This window comes from Podarcis pityusensis (assembly GCF_964106645.2).
Source record: "Podarcis pityusensis genome assembly, chromosome: 13".
Lineage (NCBI taxonomy): Eukaryota > Metazoa > Chordata > Lepidosauria > Squamata > Lacertidae > Podarcis > Podarcis pityusensis.
This window is the reverse complement of record NC_138038.1, coordinates 38,946,509-38,964,337: the sequence shown is the minus strand read 5'-3', so window position 1 is coordinate 38,964,337 and position 17,829 is coordinate 38,946,509. Positions and strand designations below refer to the sequence as shown.

Genomic DNA, 17,829 nt, shown 5'->3' with positions numbered 1-17,829 from the left:
GTGAACAGAGATCTCCCCTCCTCTTCCCCTGATAAACATTTTACGCAGATATTATTAGCCGAGCCAACCCATAAACTGTGCTGGGCGCTCCCCCTCATTTTCCTTCCTGGGAGGGGAAATGACAAGTGGGAAGAGTTAGAAGCCACACCAAAATTTCCTGTCTGGAAGCGATTCTCTAACATAGGAACCAGGCATCATGCCAGTGGAGTTTCTACCTATTTTGCTGCCTGAGGTGACAGATTACTTGATTCGTTCCCTCTTCCATCTTCCTGACCCATTCCAGACTGGCAAGGGGACAGCATGCCTGAGGGTAGCAGGCTCCGCTTAGGGGGCAGAGGGCAGGTTTTGTGGCACACAACAGCTCCATCATCATTCTGCCCCCCACCCATATCACCCAGCCCAGACCCTTAGGGCCTTCTGGTGGTTCCCTCATGGCAAGATGTGAAGTCGCAGGGAACCAGGCAGAGGGCCTTCTCGGTAGTTGCTCCTGCCCTGTGGGACGCCTTCCCAGCAGAAGTCAAAGATCTGGAAGTGGGGGGCAGGGGGTGTTCCTACTGCAGGCATGGAATACTGCACCCCCTCACAAAATGGGAGGAGAAACCCACCCATGGCTGCCTGGCAAGTGAGACACTTTTTTTGCCCCTTGCCCTCATGCCACCTGGGCTCTGGTGGTCTCTGTCAATCATGTTCAGTTACCTCCCCCCCCCCTCAAACAATGAGCTTGGAGATGCTCCTTCAGGTATACAGGGCCAGGGCTGTTTAGGGCTTCAAAGGTCAACACCAACACCAGACTTTAAGAAAAACCATTAAAACGACACATTTTATAAGAGTTGGCAATGTTTTATTGTGTACGTAGCTGATAAGGAACATGACTGGCAACTGCTATCAATGCTGGACACAATGGGATGAAACGAAAAACAGGGACCGTTATTTACCACAATATGTTCCATAATGGATAGGATACTAATGTTGAATATTATGGTCCTATTATAAGAAGGGAGAAATACCGTATGTACAGTGGTACATACGCTTCAGGTTACAGACTCCGCTAATCCAGAAATAGTACCTCGGGTTAAGAACTTTGCTTCAGGATGAGAACAGAAATCGTGCTCCGGCGGCCCAGCGGCAGTGAGAGGCCCCATTAGCTGGTGCTTCAGGTTAAGAACAGTTTCAGGTTAAGAACGGACCTCCAGAATGAATTAAATTCTTAACCGGAGGTACCACTGTATTGTGGTGCCTCTTTCCTTCTTCCTTTTTGGTTGATGTGTTCTACACATTTATATAGATAGATATAGCATGAACCTGCCTGCCACTTCACTTCCAATTCTCTTGACTTCCAGCTTTACCTTCTCCCATAATCCCCCCGAGGAAGGCAAGAAAACTCAGCTGCTTTTATTGATACCCAAGGAGATGTTGAAAGCAGATGGATCAGAGTTCTGTCCTATGGGCTGTTATTCTTGGTGTGTGGAGAGCCAGTGGATTGATCCCACCCTCCAATTCCTTCTTCTTTGTCCCAGTGGAACCCGACAGCGCTGACCAAAGGCCCTGAGCGGCCGCTGATGTAGCGCAGGATGGTGTTTGGGAACAAAGGCTCAGCGTCGAAGGCGACCCCCAAACCAGAGCCAGCCCCGTAGTCAAAGACACGGCCGAGGTTGGTGCGGAAGGCAATATACTCCACAAAGCTTCCGAAGCGGCCCATGACTTGCACGATGCCTTCTCCAGGAAACAGCGGCATCACAGATTGGCTCCCTGAGGGGTTCCCTTCAATCCTGGACCACATGCCGCCGTAGCGAACCTGGATGCTGCAGTGACAAGGGATGGATTGTGGTTAGTGAAGGCTGCCACCTTCTGAGGGACAGTGTTTAACAGCTGCATCTCAGATAGAAACCAACGGACAACCACTTTTAATTACCACCCAGGTTTCACCACCATATCAGGCAATTTGTACATCATCAGTTCTCAGTCAGCAGGGAAATCGCACAGGAATTTCTGGGCCCAGTTCCACTAGATGAGAGCCAGGGGCTTGCATAGGTCTGTGTGTGGAACTTCGCAAATCCTGACAACCAGGTGAATGGGTCACCTGATGTCACTGTGATCTGAAGTCAGGTGACTGACAGCTCAGTGGCCCCCCACAAGGAGGTGGGGGAGATAAGTGTCCCGCCCACCGGCCGGATGCAGTACCCCCTGCGCTTCAGGGAGTTATGAGAATCCTGATAATCAACTGATCTTCTAGGTGAGTAGAAACAGGTCCCCTGACATCATTGTGATATCAAGCGATTGACAAGTCGGTAGCCCCCACCTCCCTGTAAAACTTGGCTGGATCAAATTCCCCATTCCTGCTGTTTATGGCTTGGGTTCTCTGCTCAACCCAAATCTAGTGGCAAGAACTACTCCTCTTCCCGTACAGCCTTTGCCCTATCACCACCCAACAACCCAAAGAACTGAGCCTGGGTCAGATATAAATATTTGCCAAAAGCTGCTGTATATCCTGTGGGTTTATCCACATGTGGGTTTATCCACCCTTATCCAGCCATCATCATCATCATCATCATCATCATCATCATCATCATTTGCTGTACAGTGGTGCCTCGCAAGACGAAATTAATTCGTTCCGCAAGTCTCTTCGTCTTGCGAGTTTTTCGTCTTGCGATGCACGGTTTCCCATAGGAATGCATTGAAAATCAATCAATGCGTTCCTAGGGAAACCGCCTTCAGACCAGGTCCGGGGACAGTCTGTCCCCGGACCTCTTCTGAAGGCTGGGGGGGGGGACAAGGGCTTTTCTTCCCACCCCCAGCATTTTAAAAAACCCCAGGACAGCGGAGGACTTCTCCGCTGTCCGGGCGATATTAAAATGCTGGCGGGCGGCATTTTAAAATCGCCCCGGACAGCGGAGGACTTCTCCGCTGTCCGGGGCGATTTAAAAGCCCCTGGGAAGGCAGGCAGGGGGGACAAAGACTTTCGCCCCCCGCCCGCCTTCAGAAGGTGTTCCCGCCCCCCGCCCCGCTTCGGAGCAGCGTTCCAAAGTGGGGCGGCTGGGGCAGGTGTTCCCGCCCCCCCCGCCCCGCTTCGGAACAGCGTTTTAAAATGCTGGGGGGTCGGGAGCGAAGCGTTCGCTGCCGACCCCCAGCATTTAAAAATCTCCCCGGGACAGCAGAGACTTCTCTGCTGTCCCGGGGAGATTTTTAAATGCTGGGGGTCGGCAGTGAACGCTTCGCTCCCGACCCCCAGCATTTTAAAATCTCCCCGGGACAGGGGGAGATTTTAAAATGCTGGGGGTCGGCAGTGAACGCTTCGCTCCCGACCCCCAGCATTTTAAAATCTCCCCGGGACAGGGGGAGATTTTAAAATGCTGGGGGTCGGCAGTGAACGCTTCGCTCCCGACCCCCAGCATTTTAAAATCTCCCCGGGACAGCAGAGACTTCTCTGCTGTCCCGGGGAGATTTTAAAATGCTGGGGGTCGGCAGCGAGTGCTTCGCTCCCGCCCGCCAGCATTTTAAGATCGCCCGGGGCAGGCGGGGGGGAAGGCAGGCGGGGGGGGAGCAAAGACTTTTGCCCCCCGCCGGCCTTCAGAAGAGGTCCTCTTCTGAAGGCCGGCTGTGGGCGAAAGTCTTTGCTCCCGACCGCCAGCATTTCCCTATGGGCTTTCGTCTTGCGATGCAAGCCCATAGGGAAATTCGTCTTGCGAAGCGCCTCCAAAACAGAAAACCCTTTCGTCTTGCGGGTTTTCCGTCTTGCGAGGCATTCGTCTTGCGGGGCACCACTGTATATACAGATGAGGCATTACTTGTGAGCCCTGATCCTACCCATGCTATCTACTCAGACATGTGCGCCACTGTTTTCAGTGACATTGTGGCTCCCCAGTCACTGAAGATCCCCTCTGCTAACCTTGCTGAATCTGCCACACACAGGTAGCACCCCAAAAGACATACAAACCTCAGTATATACTTGTTGTTTGCCTGTATCCTCAGAGCTGTTATGGGACCATCCAGCTGATTCCTGGACTGGTCAAAATGTTCCCCACTGCTGCCGCCATATTCTCCGGAATAAGACGAGGAACTTGCCTGGGCTGGATCCACAAAGGGGGATGAGCAACAGGTTCACGAATTAAAAGGCAGGTTGATTTAATCCATTATCAACCCTTTTCTCTAAACTCAAAAGTCCCAGAAGCTACAACCTTTCACTTCATCCCCTGGATAAATTTGCTTGCTGTTTTCTGAATCTTTTCCAACCTAGCGGCACAGGCTGTTGCTTCTTTTAAGCTGTGTGCATGCTATCCCTTGGAAGCCCATTCTTTGCCTCAAAGAATTCTGGGTCCTGTAGTTTGTTAAGGGTTGCTTGGAATTGCATTGCTGTGAGGGATAAACTACAGGGCCCAGAATTCTTTGAAGGAAAGAATGGGCTTCAAATGAGATTTAAAGGCATACGCACAGCCTTAGTCCAGCCTTGCAGCCAACACACACACACACACTCACTCACTCACACACACACACACACTCACACACACACACACACACACACACTCACTCACACTCTCTCTCTATCTCTCTGCTCCTCCTCCTTGCAAATTATCACAACATTTCTTTTAATTCTCCAGATGCAAAATGCAGTAACAGCTAGCCCCTTTTGTGACCTTACCTGGACTACCAGATACAACATCACGGAGGAGGAGGCTCAGGAGAATGAATACTGGCATCTTGGAAGCTGAAAAGGGGAAGGTCTGGAGGTTTAAAAGAGACAAGGTTACAGCTCACATAGGCTTATCAATTTTTAACCAGATAGCAAAATGACTCGGCTGTCACCTCTTCTCATGGCAATGGTAGCCTGTGAGAATCTGTGGCAGGGAATATAGAATTTATGCAAGTCAAATCCAGATTTTTTATTTTAGGGGAGGGGACGAGGCGGAAGCCATTGAAGGAGGGAATCATTCGCTCCAAGAATAGTATTGAAAATAGCAAATACAATCCTCCAAGGTGTTTTTTTGTTTTTTTTTAAATGCTCTCAAGCCACACTATTCTTTTAGAATCAAATTCTCTGCTTTCGGATGACTAAGCTCTGAATACAGCCTTGGGTGTATTTAACTTCTATTTTAGATGCAAATGTCAGAGTTTTCAAAGAAAAAAATCACCTGAAGCTAAAGAATAAAACACCATGTTAACAACAATGTATTAAAACCCACTTTTTAAAAAAAGCACTCTAGGGTCTTTAGGCTGCAATCCTTACCTGGGAGCAAGTCCCACTGATGTTAATGGGGCTTACTTTTGAGTAGAGCTGTATTGGCTTTCGCTGTTACCCTTGCTTCCATAGCCATTAAAAAAGAGATATTTATTTATCCCATATTTTTTCCCCTCGAAAAATATTGAGAGATGCTGCATTATATATACTGTAGCTTCAGCCTTACAATTTGTCGCTTTGGTGAGCCTACTTACAGCAATACTTGTTTCTCCAGCAAAACTCCAGCAAATTACCTTGTTCAGGCAAGCGTAAGTGGGGTGGACCCCTCCTTGTGCCTCTGCTACATTAATGCCAAGTAGGCATTACAAGTTCTTGAAACTGTCATTCCTGCAGAAAACACAACCTTCTCTTTGAGAAAAGTGGTTCCTATTGGTTTGGCACCAGGTTAACTTACTCTGGGAGTTTCATTTTACCTGCTTGTAGGCACCTGGGCTACCAAACAGATCCTCTATTGTGATCTAATATTTCCTCCTACCTGTTCGATGCTCAGAGAGCGAAGCTGGATTCCAGAAATCAGAACAGAAATGTAATCAAAGGCTTCAACATTCATTTTAAAAACTCCTGCAACAAATAAAGATATGGGCATCTCCTTGCTGCCTAGGGTTAAAAACAAAATCTATTGCCGTGACATATTAGAAAATAAAGAGTCTTAAGATGCATGCAACTTAAATAGCAATAAAGGCAACATAAATAATGGCACTCGTCTCTGAACTATGGAAACAGAAGGAATAATTTGCAATGAAATTTGCCAAATCTAAGGTTACCAATTTATCAAGAAGAACAAAGTGGTCTGGCCTGTTCGTGTGCTTTTAACAGCAGTTTGGGGCAGCACAAAACCAGCCGCTGGGAGTTTTTCAAGGCATGCAGAAATGCACTTAAGCCCTTCTTAACTACTGAGCAGGTCCTTTTCCAGAGAGCCAAAAGACAGGGATTTGAAAACTGGCACCAACATCTGGCACCTCTCCTCCAAATCTATAAAGACAAAACAAGCACAGTCTTCATCCGTGAAATGTCTCTAGGTCTGGTTCAGAGGCGTAGGAAGGTCAGGTGGTACCTGGTGCGGAAAATTTCTTGTCACCCCCACCCCACATTGATTTTTTTTATTATTTTTTTGCCTGCAAAAATTGGTGTTACATTATTTCATATTTTCTTACAAAGGAATGTGGATTCTGGGCCTCTGGTAACAAGTAGGCGATTATGGAGAGATACTTAAATCTACAGGATGGATTGTGTTCCTGCCTTTCTACTACTTTAGCAACTCCTCCGCAAATATGGCAATATTTGGTCCTTTAAAAAAATATATTATTATTCAGTTTTTAACAATATATAACAATGCATAACACCATAGTTCTGAGTATGGGAGTTGGCTTGAATTTGCATCTCTACATATAAACTGACACATGTACATTTACATCAACATTCACAGCCAGAGCCTTTCTACTACTTAGCAACTCCTCCGCAAATATGGCAATATTTGGTCCTTTAAAAAAATAAAAAGAAATAATTATTCAGTTTTTAACAATATATAACAACGCATAACACTTATACATTCTTACCTATATAATACAGAAACAATTAAACATTTCTGATTGAGATACAGTGGTACCTCGGGTTACATACATTTCAGGTTACAGACTCTGCTAACCCAGAAATAGTACCTCGGGTTAAGAACTTTGCTTCAGGATGAGAACAGAAATTGTGCTCCAGCGGCAGCAGGAGGCCCCATTAGCTAAAGTGGTGCTTCAGGTTAAGAACAGTTTCAGGTTAAGAACAGACCTCCGGAACGAATTAAGTACTTAACCCGAGGTACCATTGTATTATAATACTATAGAAATTTAAGTATCAACAAGAAAATAAAACCTAAAAGGGGGGGGGGGAGAAAATAGTGGGGGAATGGGGAAGGGGATGTGTTTTTTGAAAGCTGTACAGCATTTCTTAGATACATCAATTAACAATATTTGAGTGGCAGTGGTTTTCCAGTTATAAAAACATAGCGACTTCAATGAGTGTGGATCAGGGATGATTGGTCTCCCTCATCTACCCATCAGGGAGGGGCCAAGCCTCACCCAGGTTTGCAGTGTGAGAAGCTGAAGCAGCACCTTAGCCTCTCTTCAGGCAGGTGGAATTTGCAGTCTAGTAACCATCCCTCCCTGGCCTAGAAGACAGTATATACAGCATTAAACCCAACACAGATCTCAGTGACACTTTTCTGCAGAGGCACAGAAATGCCACAAGGTGGCAGCAGACACTGCAGAGCTGCTATATAACCTGGATGGCAGAGCCTGTGTCTATATTAGTTATATTAGCTACTTCATAGACATAATACCTGAATTGCAGCCTTTTAAGAACTTGAAACTACCTTATGGTGACTTTACCACCACCACAACCCCCAAGCTGATTTACATCACCTGGGTTGATTTACAGTTAAGTCATCTTCTGCTGTAGAAATGATAACAATTCCCTCCAGACTGGAACGTTAACAGGTAATATTTGGAAATATTTTTATCCTGTCATTCCTTTAAGAAACTCAAGGCCCTTTTATCCTCACAAGGAGCCTGCAAGGTGGAAACACACCATAAAGTTAAAGCACAAAGAATCCTGGGAACTGTAGTTTATGAAGGGCGCTGGGAACTGTTGCTAACTACATTGCCCAGAATTCTTTGGGAAGAGGTGGAGGAAATATGCCTTAAATTAGCTTTAAATGTATGAGTCTGCTAGGCCCCACCAAGAGAGGAGGTGGACCACCAGAGGATGCTTTGCCCAGGGACTCCTCAAATCTAGAGCTGGTCAGGGAACAAGAATCTGAACTCGGGTCCGACATGTGGTGTCATCTGGGCTGCACCATGTGGGTTGTCACCTTGAGCTGCTTTGCCCCAGGAGAATCATTCTCAGAGGTTGTGAAGGAAATAATTTCACGGGTTGAATTTCTGCCTCTTAAGCACCAATACCGGCATCTTGCCGGAAGGAAATGTGACTTGATCTGTAGCTGTTGTCTGTAAGAAAAAAAATGCCAACCTCATGCACACTATTTATGTGCATTTCCTCATTTTAAACCACACAGAGAAGCATGTTTTGTGACGTCGCTGGAGGACAGGGAGAGGGGAATCACAGAGTGTTTTGGCTTTGAACGGAGGTCCCCTGTGAAATAATAGAGTCTCTGCCACAGAGAGGGAGTTATGAAACAAAATCTGGTCAGTGGGCCGGATCCTGACCTCTCCCATCCCCTGCAGGTGGTTTTGACCAGTGTGTGGTATAGGGATTCCCAAACCTAGCTTCATCCAGGCGGTCTGTGGCATGTTTGCAAAAATGCAAATAAAAATAATCCAGCACGTTACAATTGCTACAGTAAGCAGAAAAAAATAAGTGGTCTGTCGTGACCCTCAGCAATTTTAAAATCTGTGTGGGACAAAAGTTTGGGAACCAGTGAAAGAAAAGGAGCACGACTGTAGCAGTTAAGGTTGCCAACTGACCTATGGCTTGGAATTTAGATTTGCTTTTCAATACAGGAAAAAAGCAGATCAAGCTTTTTTTGTGCTGCATAACAGTCACCTGCTAACCTGCAGGTGAATATGATACGGCACAGGAGCAGGGTGAAGTAAAAAAGTTGGCAACCTGGTGCTAATGCTCTTACGGGAAAAAGCCATCAGGGAGTAGCAGTCTGTGTTTTTTTAAAATAGGAGACCATCCCTTCTGTGTCTTCTCCCTTTGCCTCTTTACCTGTGAAGTAGAACTGCGCTTTTAAAAGTGTGGTTATTTTTTTGTGAAAGTGGAGTTGCTGAAAAGTATCCTTGCCACCACTTTTTCGGCTGGGACTCCCATGCCTCCAGCCTTTGTGCAGCAGGCAAAACACAAAACAAAATGTGCATATTTTCTTCCTGGCATGGAGACACAAAGCTAAGAAACTCTTAACTAGCTGAATATTTCCCTTTTTCAAGCAGTTCCCTGAGGGTTCAAGTGCCCTGCCAGGAAATAAAAGGGGCCATCTTTGTAACTTTCTGAACTTCCAAGAAATGAAATCAGAGCAACGAAACACTTGTTATTAGTTTTTTTCCTTTAGGCACTGCTTGTCGTATTATCAAGCAGATTCTCACAACAGCCCTGCAAAGTAGGTCTTTGTTGCTAGGTAAAGGTAAAAAGGGATGCGGGTGGCGCTGTGGTCTAAAACCACCAAGCCTCTTGGGGTTGCTGATTGGAAGGTTGGCAGTTCGAATCCCCGCGACGGAGTGAGCTCCTGTTGTTCTGTCCCAGCTTCTGCCAACCTAGCAGTTCGAAAGCATGTCAAAGTGCAAGTAGATAAATAGGTACCGCTCTGGCGGGAAGGTAAACAGCGTTTCTGTGCGCTCTGGCTTCCGTCATGGTGTTCTGTTGCGCCAGAAGCGATTTAGTCATGCTGGCCACATGACCCGGAAAGCTGTCTGCGGACAAATGCCGGCTCCCTTGGCCTGAAAAGCGAGATGAGCGCCGCAACCCCAGAGTTGCCTTTGACTGGACTTACGGTAACCGTCCAGGGGTCCTTTACCTTTTTACCTTTACCTTGTTGCTGCCGGCTGGGGCACGGTGAAGTTGAGAGACGCACACAGGCTTGCTTGTTGGCAAAAGCACGGCCGAACCAAGCTGTAAGGAGGGGGGAGCTTCACCTGTTGAATTTCTGCCTGCAGCGCAACAGTTAAGGCCACAGGAGCACTGCAGGATTAAAAGCCCACCTCCCCACCCTGCTTCCGCTCCGGAACTGGACTGCCTGACTCATCCGCCTCTTCAAAGGAGCCTCGCTCCCTTTTCTTTCTTTTTTGGCTCAAGTTCCTCTGGAATGTCTGAAATTAATTATTTTGACTAGCAAGTGGCACGGGGGGGGGGGACTGGCTTGAGTGAGAGGGGACCATGAGCACTCCTGAGACAGCCTGGGAGGGGAAAGTGGACCAGCCCCCCCTACCCAAAAAGGGGCGATAGGCTAGGCAGGGAGGGTCCCACACCAGAACACGCGGACTCCCAGCCCGATCTCCTGGGTTCCCTCTGTGTGTGTGAGAGAGAGGGAGGGAGAGTCATTTGTTCTCTCCAACTCCCTGCCGACTCTCCTCCTTTCAATCTGTGATTCATTCTGTTGTTCCGGCTGGCTAGCTCCATCTCCCAGCGCACACACATACACAGCCCCACACATTCCTTCCCCATGAGTTTATCCCGTCTGAGCTTTCTCCTCCTCTTCTGCAATTTCCATCTCTTTAATCTTCTCGCGGTTGCCTCTCCCGATTTTTAAATGCAATTTAAAATTATGGTCCTTTAAAAAAAATAGCAAAAAAGAAAGAAGAAAAAGAAGAGGATTTCCCATATTTGATGCACGTGTTTCTTCTCCTTCCTTGGAGGTTTCGAAAGCAGAGGCTGGCTGGCCATCTGCCACGGATGCTTTAGTTGAGATTCCTGCATCTCAGGGGGTTGGACTAGATGACCCCCAGGGTGTCCCTTCCAACTCTACCGTTCTATGGTTCTTTGAGGATAGCAACCCTTACACACCAGTCCCTGAGTGTGTGTGTGTTTATTCGGAAGTGAGGCCCATTGTAATGATCAGTGGGGTCTTACTTTCTGTTGCCACCTTATTAAGTCTATATTAAGCCTTGGTCTAAATAATAATAATAATAATAATAATAATAATAATAATTTATACCCCACCCATCTGGCTGGGCTTCCCCAGCAGAATGAGGGGATCAGAGTTCTGAGGCGGCAGAAGGGATAGTCTCTCATATATATATATAATTATTTGGTTTTTCAGATTAAAAATTTGTAGTCACATATCCAATATACAACATAGAAACAAGATTCCAAAGAACCTCCTGGACTTCCCTCCTCCCCTTTGTGGGTCCTATTGTTAATCATTTCCTCCTGTATCTTTTATAATAATCCAAATCTTTTACCTCTTCACTGCGTCCAAAATTCACCATTAAACTGGCAGAATGGATAGTCTCATTGGGGGGGGGGTGATTTTCTTTTGTTGATGCTTCCTTATAAGTTTTTGGGGTTTTTTTAACCCACTTTCTACAGATTATATATCCTATTAGAGAGACGGACAGACAGACAGATGCATGCACACACATCTAGCAGTGCAGGAAGTGGCCAGAGACAAAACCAGTCTCCTCAAATACAGTGGCCATTTAGATGTTGATGGACTACAACTCCCATCATCCATCACCACTGATCACCTGAGCTGAGGCTAATGGGAGCTGGAGTTCAACAAAATCTGGAAGGTCAGCACATGAATAATCAAGGCTAGTTTTCCTCCATTCTAGTACCATCCTGATGTTTGGACTCATCAGCCTGGGAAAGCATGACCAATGGTTAGGGACCATGGGCAGGTTGACCAAAGACTCATCCAGGCTTGAGAGTGGCCACTCGTCGCTGGCAGGTAGGAGCTGACTCCAGGCAAACAAGGTTGGGAAAAGTTTGCAAACTTGATGCTTTGACTCATCCTCTGGTACGAATACAGTGGTACCTCAGGTTAAGTACTTAATTCGTTCCGGAGGTCTGTTCTTAACCTGCAACTGTTCTTAACCTGAAGCACCACTTTAGCTAATGGGGCCTCCTGCTGATGCTGTGCCGCCGGAGCACGATTTCTGTTCTCATCCTGAAGCAAAGTTCTTAACCTGAGGTACTATTTCTGGGTTAGCGGAGTCTGTAACCTGAAGCATATGTAACCTGAAGCGTATGTACCACTGTAACAGGATGGTTTCTTGATCTTTAAGTGGCTGGGAGTTTGTTAAGAGGGAGATAGTAAAAGCACAACGTCAGGCAATACCAATGAGACGGAAACATGGAAGGTGCCTAAAGAAGCCAGGGTGGCTATCTAAAGAACTTTTAACTGAGTTAAGATTAAAAAAGGATGTGTACAAAAAATGGAAAAGGGGGGAAACCACCAAAGAGGAATTCAAACAAATAGCCAGCACGTGTAGACACAAAGTCAGAAAAGCTAAAGCACAGAATGAACTCAGGCTTGCTAGAGAGGTTAAAAGCAACAAAAAAGGCTTTTATGGGTATGTTCGTAGCAAAAGGAAGAACAAAGAAACAGTGGGGTCACTCAGAGGAGAAGATGGTGAAATGCAAACAGGGGACACAGAAAGGGCTGAACTCTTCAATGCCTTCTTTGCCTCAGTCTTCTCCGATAAAGAAAACAATGCGCGACCTGAAGAATTTGGAGCAAATGATTCAGCAAAGGAAACACAGCCCAGAATAACTAAGGAGATAGTACAAGAATACTTGGCTAGTTTAGATGTACAGTGGTGCCTCGCAAGACGAAATTAATTCGTTCCGCAAGTTTTTTCTTCTTGCGAGTTTTTCGTCTTGCGAAGCACGGTTTCCCATAGGAATGCATTGAAAATCAATTAATGCGTTCCTAGGGAAACCGCTTGCCAGGCTGGCGGTGCGGAGAAGGGCTTTTCTCCCCACCGCAAGCCTTCAGGACAGGTACGGGAACAGAGGGGAAGGCGCGCAGCGCTTTCCCTCTGTTCCCGGGGCTTGCGTGGGAGGAGGGTTTTTCCTCCCCACCGCCAACATTCAGAACAGCATTCTGAATGTTGGCAGTGGGAAGGAAAACCCTCCTCCCACCCCAAGTCTTCAGGAAAGCCATCCGAAGCTGGGCGGCGGGAGAAGGTGTCCCTGCCCCCCCGCCCGGCATCGGAGCTTCGTTCCGATGCCGGGCGGCGGGAGGAGGCGTCCCCCCCCCCGCCCGGCATCGGAGCTTCGTTCCGATGCCGGGCGGCGGGAGGAGGCGTTCCCCCCCCCGCCCGGCATCGGAGCTTCGTTCCGATGCCGGGCGGCGGGAGGAGGCGTTCCCCCCCCGCCCGGCATCGGAGCTTCGTTCCGATGCCGGGCGGCGGGAGGAGGCGTTCCCCCCCCCGCCCGGCATCGGAGCTTCGTTCCGATGCCGGGCGGCGGGAGGAGGCGTTCCCCCCCCCCCCGGCATCGGAGATTCATTCCGATGCCGGGCGGCGGGAGGAGGCGTTCCCCCCCCCGCCCGGCATCGGAGATTCGTTCCGAAGCCGGCCGGCGGGAGGAGGTCCGAGGACAGTGGGGAAGACGCGCTGCGCTTCCCCACTGTCCCGGAGATTTCCCTATGGGCTGTCGTCTTGCGAAGCAAGCCCATAGGGAAATTCGTTTTGCGAAGCGCCTCCAAAACGGAAAACCCTTTCGTCTAGCGGGTTTTCCGTCTTGCGAGGCGTTCGTCTTGCGGGGTACCACTGTATTCAAGTCTCCAGGGCCAGATGAACTGCATCCAAGAGTATTAAAAGAACTGGCAGATGTGATCTCAGAACCACTGGCAGTCATCTTTGAGAATTTCTGGAGAACAGGCGAAGTCCCGGCAGACTGGAGGAGGGCAAATGTTGTCCCTATTCTCAAAAAGGGGAAAAGAGAGGACCCAAATAATTACCGCCCCGTCAGTCTGACATCAATACCAGGGAAGATTCTGGAGCAGATCATTAAGCAAACAGTCTGTGAGCACCTAGAAAGGCAGCTAAAAAAGCCAATGCAATTCTGGGCTGCATCAATAGGAGTATAGCATCTAGATCAAGGGAAGTAATAGTGCCACTGTATTCTGCTCTGGTCAGACCTCACCTGGAGTACTGTGTCCAGTTCTGGGCACCACAGTTCAAGAAGGACACTGACAAACTGGAACGTGTCCAGAGTAGGGCAACCAAAATGGTCAAAGGCCTGGAAACGATGCCTTATGAGGAACGGCTAAGGGAGCTGGGCATGTTTAGCCTGGAGAAGAGGAGGTTAAGGGGTGATATGATAGCCATGTTCAAATATATAAAAGGATGTCACATAGAGGAGGGAGAAAGGTTGTTTTCTGCTGCTCCAGAGAAGCGGACACGGAGCAATGGACCCAAACTACAAGAAAGAAGATTCCACCTAAACATTAGGAAGAACTTCCTGACAGTAAGAGCTGTTCAACAATGGAATTTGCTGCCAAGGAGTGTGGTGGAGTCTCCTTCTTTGGAGGTCTTTAAGCAGAGGCTTGACAACCATACGTCAGGAGTGCTCTGATGGTGTTTCCTGCTTGGCAGGGGGTTGGACTCGATGGCCCTTGTGGTCTCTTCCAGCTCTATGATTCTATGATTCTATGATTCTATGATTCTATGATGGGTTGCACCAACTGCACCACTTGGGGGTGGGCAGAGAAGGAATGGGAGAGAAGAAAAAAACAGTTAAAATGGAAATAAATACTTTTTTAAAAAGTGGAGTACCAATTTTGCTGGTTGAGGTAAGAGGTGCAAAGGCGGAAGACAGCTGGCTTAAGGTGATGAGTAAGTTCACAGTTATGATGATTCAACCTGTTCCAGACAGTCTGTTTATTGAGTGTTTATCCTGAGCTGTTTGCACAGAGACTAGATCGCACCGGCTGTTTGTTGAGAATTCCTTCTGATTTATTGGGAGAGAGGCTGGGAGCAAATTCCCCCCACAATTTCCAGTCCATTTCCCCAACAATTTCTTTACCACTAAAAGTCAAATTTGGCGGGGAGGGAAGCAGGTTTGTTATGCAAGGCCTCCAAATCAACCTGATTTTTTAAATTTATTTAACTTTTATCGATGTGACAAAACACAGCTACAAAACCTTCCCACCATAGGCGCATGTATAAATATGCATAAACCACTTCTAAAAAACCCATCTTCTTTGCCCTGCCACACGCAAACTCTTAATGACAGTATTTGATTTAACCCTGTGTCTATTATGCCCAGTTATTTTTCAATGCAATTTACTGCAGGCACCTGTTTCAACATTTCTTCTCTGATAATTTTATAGAGGTGCATCGCAATGGTTAATTTTATTTTCTCCAATTGCTCCCAGGTTTTCCTGATTAATCCTATTCGTAGTAGTGCTCTCTTTCCATGTTTTAGCATAGTATATGCTTCCTTGCAATGGTTGCTGCATGTTAGACTTGTGTTTGGTATTTCACAACCCTCTCCTGTCCTGAATTTATGGTATGTGATTGAATCTCATCCAAAAATAGCGACAGTCTGGAAGCGCCTTTAGTAATCAGCCAGTCATGGGAATTATCCCCGTATCTGTAAACACAGTGGGGTTAGATGTTGGACAGTATCTTCTTGAATACTGGGAGCAATCTGTCCCTATTTGGATAGGGATGTCACTTGTGGGGTGATTGGCCCCACATTTTTGCCTTGGCCAAAATAATGCATGAAAAGGGTTTGCTTCCCAGGCAGAGGGCAGCAGAACACTTGACACTTCAACCCAGAAATTTTGGGAGTTGGATGTACAGTGGACGCTTGGGTTGCGAAGGTGATCCATGTGGGAGGCGCGTTCACATCCCACAGCGCCGCATCTGCGTACGCGATGGTTGTGATTCGGCACTTCTGCGCATATGCAAAGCGTGATTTAGCGCTTCTGCACATTCGCGATCGCTGAAACCTGGAAACAACCCATTCTGGTACTTCCGGGTTTTGGCGCATCCATAACCCAAAAAAATGCAACCTGAAGCGTCTGTAACCCGAGGTATGACTGTACAGTGGTACCTCAGGTTACATACGCTTCAGGTTACAGACTCCGCTAACCCAGAAATAGTACCTCGGGTTAAGAACCTTGCTTCAGGATGAGAACAGAAATCACGCAGCAGCGGCAGCGGGAGGCCCCATTAGCTAAAATGGTACCTGAGGTTAAGAACAGTTTCAGGTTAAGAACGGACCTCCAGAACGAATTAAGTACGGTACTTAAGCCGAGGTACCACTGTATGTTGGAGAATGCTGAACCATCTCTCTTAGGCCGTATTCACACCATACATTTATAACACTGAGATACGACTTTCAACACTCATTAAACTATTCTGGCAACTGTAGTTTGCTAGGGGTGCTGAGAGATTTGAGGAGACCAGTATTCCCCTCACAGAGCTACAATTCCTAAAGTTCCTCATGAACACAAGAGTGATTGTTCAACTCTGTATCCTTCAGTGGGGATGCAGGTGGAGCTGTGGTCTAAACCACTGAGCCTCTTGGGCTTGCCGATTGGAAGGTCAGCAGTTCAAATCCCCATGACGAGGTGAGCTCCCGTCGCTCTGTCCCAGCTCCTGCCAACCTAGCAGTTCAAAAGCACACCAGTGCAAGTAGATAAATAGGTACTGCTGCGGCAGGAAGGTAAATGGTGTTTCTGTGCACTCACGGTGTCCCAGCCACATGACCCGGAAAGCTGCCTGTGGACGAACGCCGGCTCCCTTGGCCTGAAAGCAACCCCATGGTCACCTTTGACTGGACTTAACCGTCCAGGGGTCCTTTACTTTTACCTATCTTATTTGATCCCTTCCACAATTCAACCTGATCAAAGTGGTCCTTTACCCACATTACTAAGGGCACTTTCAGACTGCTGCTATTTTGGGGTGAGATTCAACCACATACTGGCAAATTCAGGTTGCACCATTACAATGGAGAATATTTACCCAGCAGTGACCTGACAGTTTGCAATAAGGAAAGAGATGGGGAAAGAGACTGGAAAATGTGGGATACAGTAATGACATTTAACCTCCCCACAAACAAATCAGGATGAAAATAGCCAGTGTAGCCTCACCAACCTGTAAACATCTCAGGATCATGTATGCTCAATAAGCAGGCCATCTGGAAGCAGACAAGAACTGACAATTAAGCAATCTTTTTTCTTCGGTCCACAGAAAAGAGTGTCATCTATTTCAGCTGCTTGAACCCCATGATGCTTTAAAGCAACCGGTGACCAACATCCCACCCCCCTTCTTATTCCCAGAGAGACCAGGGCTAGCTAGGGCCAGTTGTAGCTTCATTTTCTTTTTTAAGACACTCTTAAGATTTTGCTTTTTTAAATTGTTCTTGCCTCTTCAAGTTCTTTGCTGCTGAAGTTCTGAGCTCCGCTGCTATGAAGTTACACTTGTCGATCCCTGAGCTATATTAAGCTCTCTTACAATACAGAACAGACGTTCTCTCAGTGGATCAACATCACCTCATTTTTATTTTGTTTTTAAAAATCTCACACACCTTAGAATTTAAATAGAGTTGGTTTGATCTGCTTCACAGACAACATCTCTGGGGGGGCGGGACTAGACTGATCGAAGGGGTTTTTGTAGCAGACTTTGGACTGATCTCTGGAGTTGGAGGGAGGCTCAGGTGTTGAGAGCTTTCTCTGCCCCCCCCTCCCAAGTCATGTTCTCCCTCCCTCTCTGGCTCAAGCTGCCCCACACCTTCAGATGACTCACTGGGTGGTGTCAGCGGACAGGCTGGTATGAACTAAGGGGACAGGAATGTTCAGCCAGCAAGGCCATAAGGGCAAGTGCAAGGAAAAGAGAGGGAGAGGGTGAGTCACAGGGAGAGGTGGGGGGGGGGGAGAAGAGGAGAAAGGAAATTATGGGGGAGGAGGGGAGGACCCAGCCAAAGGCTTTTAAAGGACAGAAATCGGGAAGTGAAGAAGAAAATTAAAGAAAAGAAGAGCCGGGGGAGAGCCGGGAGATTGCAGAAGCATTTAATGGTTATGTGGCTTGGTTAATAAGCATTTCCTTACCTACAGGGCCTCCCCCTGCCGCAACTTGGCCGTCTTCCAAGGGATCCCAACGTCAGAATAAAGGAAGAACAAGTGAAAGCAGAGC

At 47.4% G+C, this 17,829-nt stretch overlaps 1 protein-coding gene across 4 annotated transcripts; it reads right to left on the bottom strand.

Annotated features, from left to right (window-relative positions):
* Positions 1-835: 835 nt before the first annotated feature.
* LOC308461021 (zymogen granule membrane protein 16-like) lies at positions 836-9,059 on the bottom strand. Of its 4 annotated transcripts, XM_080977597.1 has the most exons (5): positions 8,951-9,059; positions 5,709-6,205; positions 4,637-4,718; positions 3,935-4,067; positions 836-1,802 (listed from the first exon to the last, which is right to left on the bottom strand). In XM_080977597.1, the coding sequence occupies exons 2-5, from the start codon at positions 5,817-5,819 to the stop codon at positions 1,442-1,444; spliced, it is 687 nt and encodes a 228-aa protein (XP_080833723.1). In that variant the 5' UTR covers positions 5,820-6,205; positions 8,951-9,059; the 3' UTR covers positions 836-1,441. The 4 variants fall into 4 exon arrangements, with proteins under 4 accessions (XP_080833723.1, XP_080833722.1, XP_080833724.1 ...); XM_080977596.1 differs by lacking the exon at positions 8,951-9,059 and having other exon boundaries at positions 5,709-6,621; XM_080977598.1 differs by lacking the exons at positions 5,709-6,205; positions 8,951-9,059 and adding an exon at positions 5,428-5,702.
* Positions 9,060-17,829: the final 8,770 nt, after the last annotated feature.

What these genes read in the sequence shown, in the direction of transcription:
- LOC308461021 (XM_080977597.1), bottom strand. Translation starts at nt 5,819, where the DNA reads ATGCCCATATCTTTATTTGTTGCAGGAGTTTTTAAAATGAATGTTGAA. An exon ending in GCTCTCTGAGCATCGAACAG is followed by an intron (nt 4,719 to 5,708) that starts GTAGGAGGAAAT and finishes TTAAACCTCCAG; the next exon opens with ACCTTCCCCTTTTCAGCTTC. An exon ending in AACAACAAGTATATACTGAG is followed by an intron (nt 1,803 to 3,934) that starts GTTTGTATGTCT and finishes TTGTCACTGCAG; the next exon opens with CATCCAGGTTCGCTACGGCG.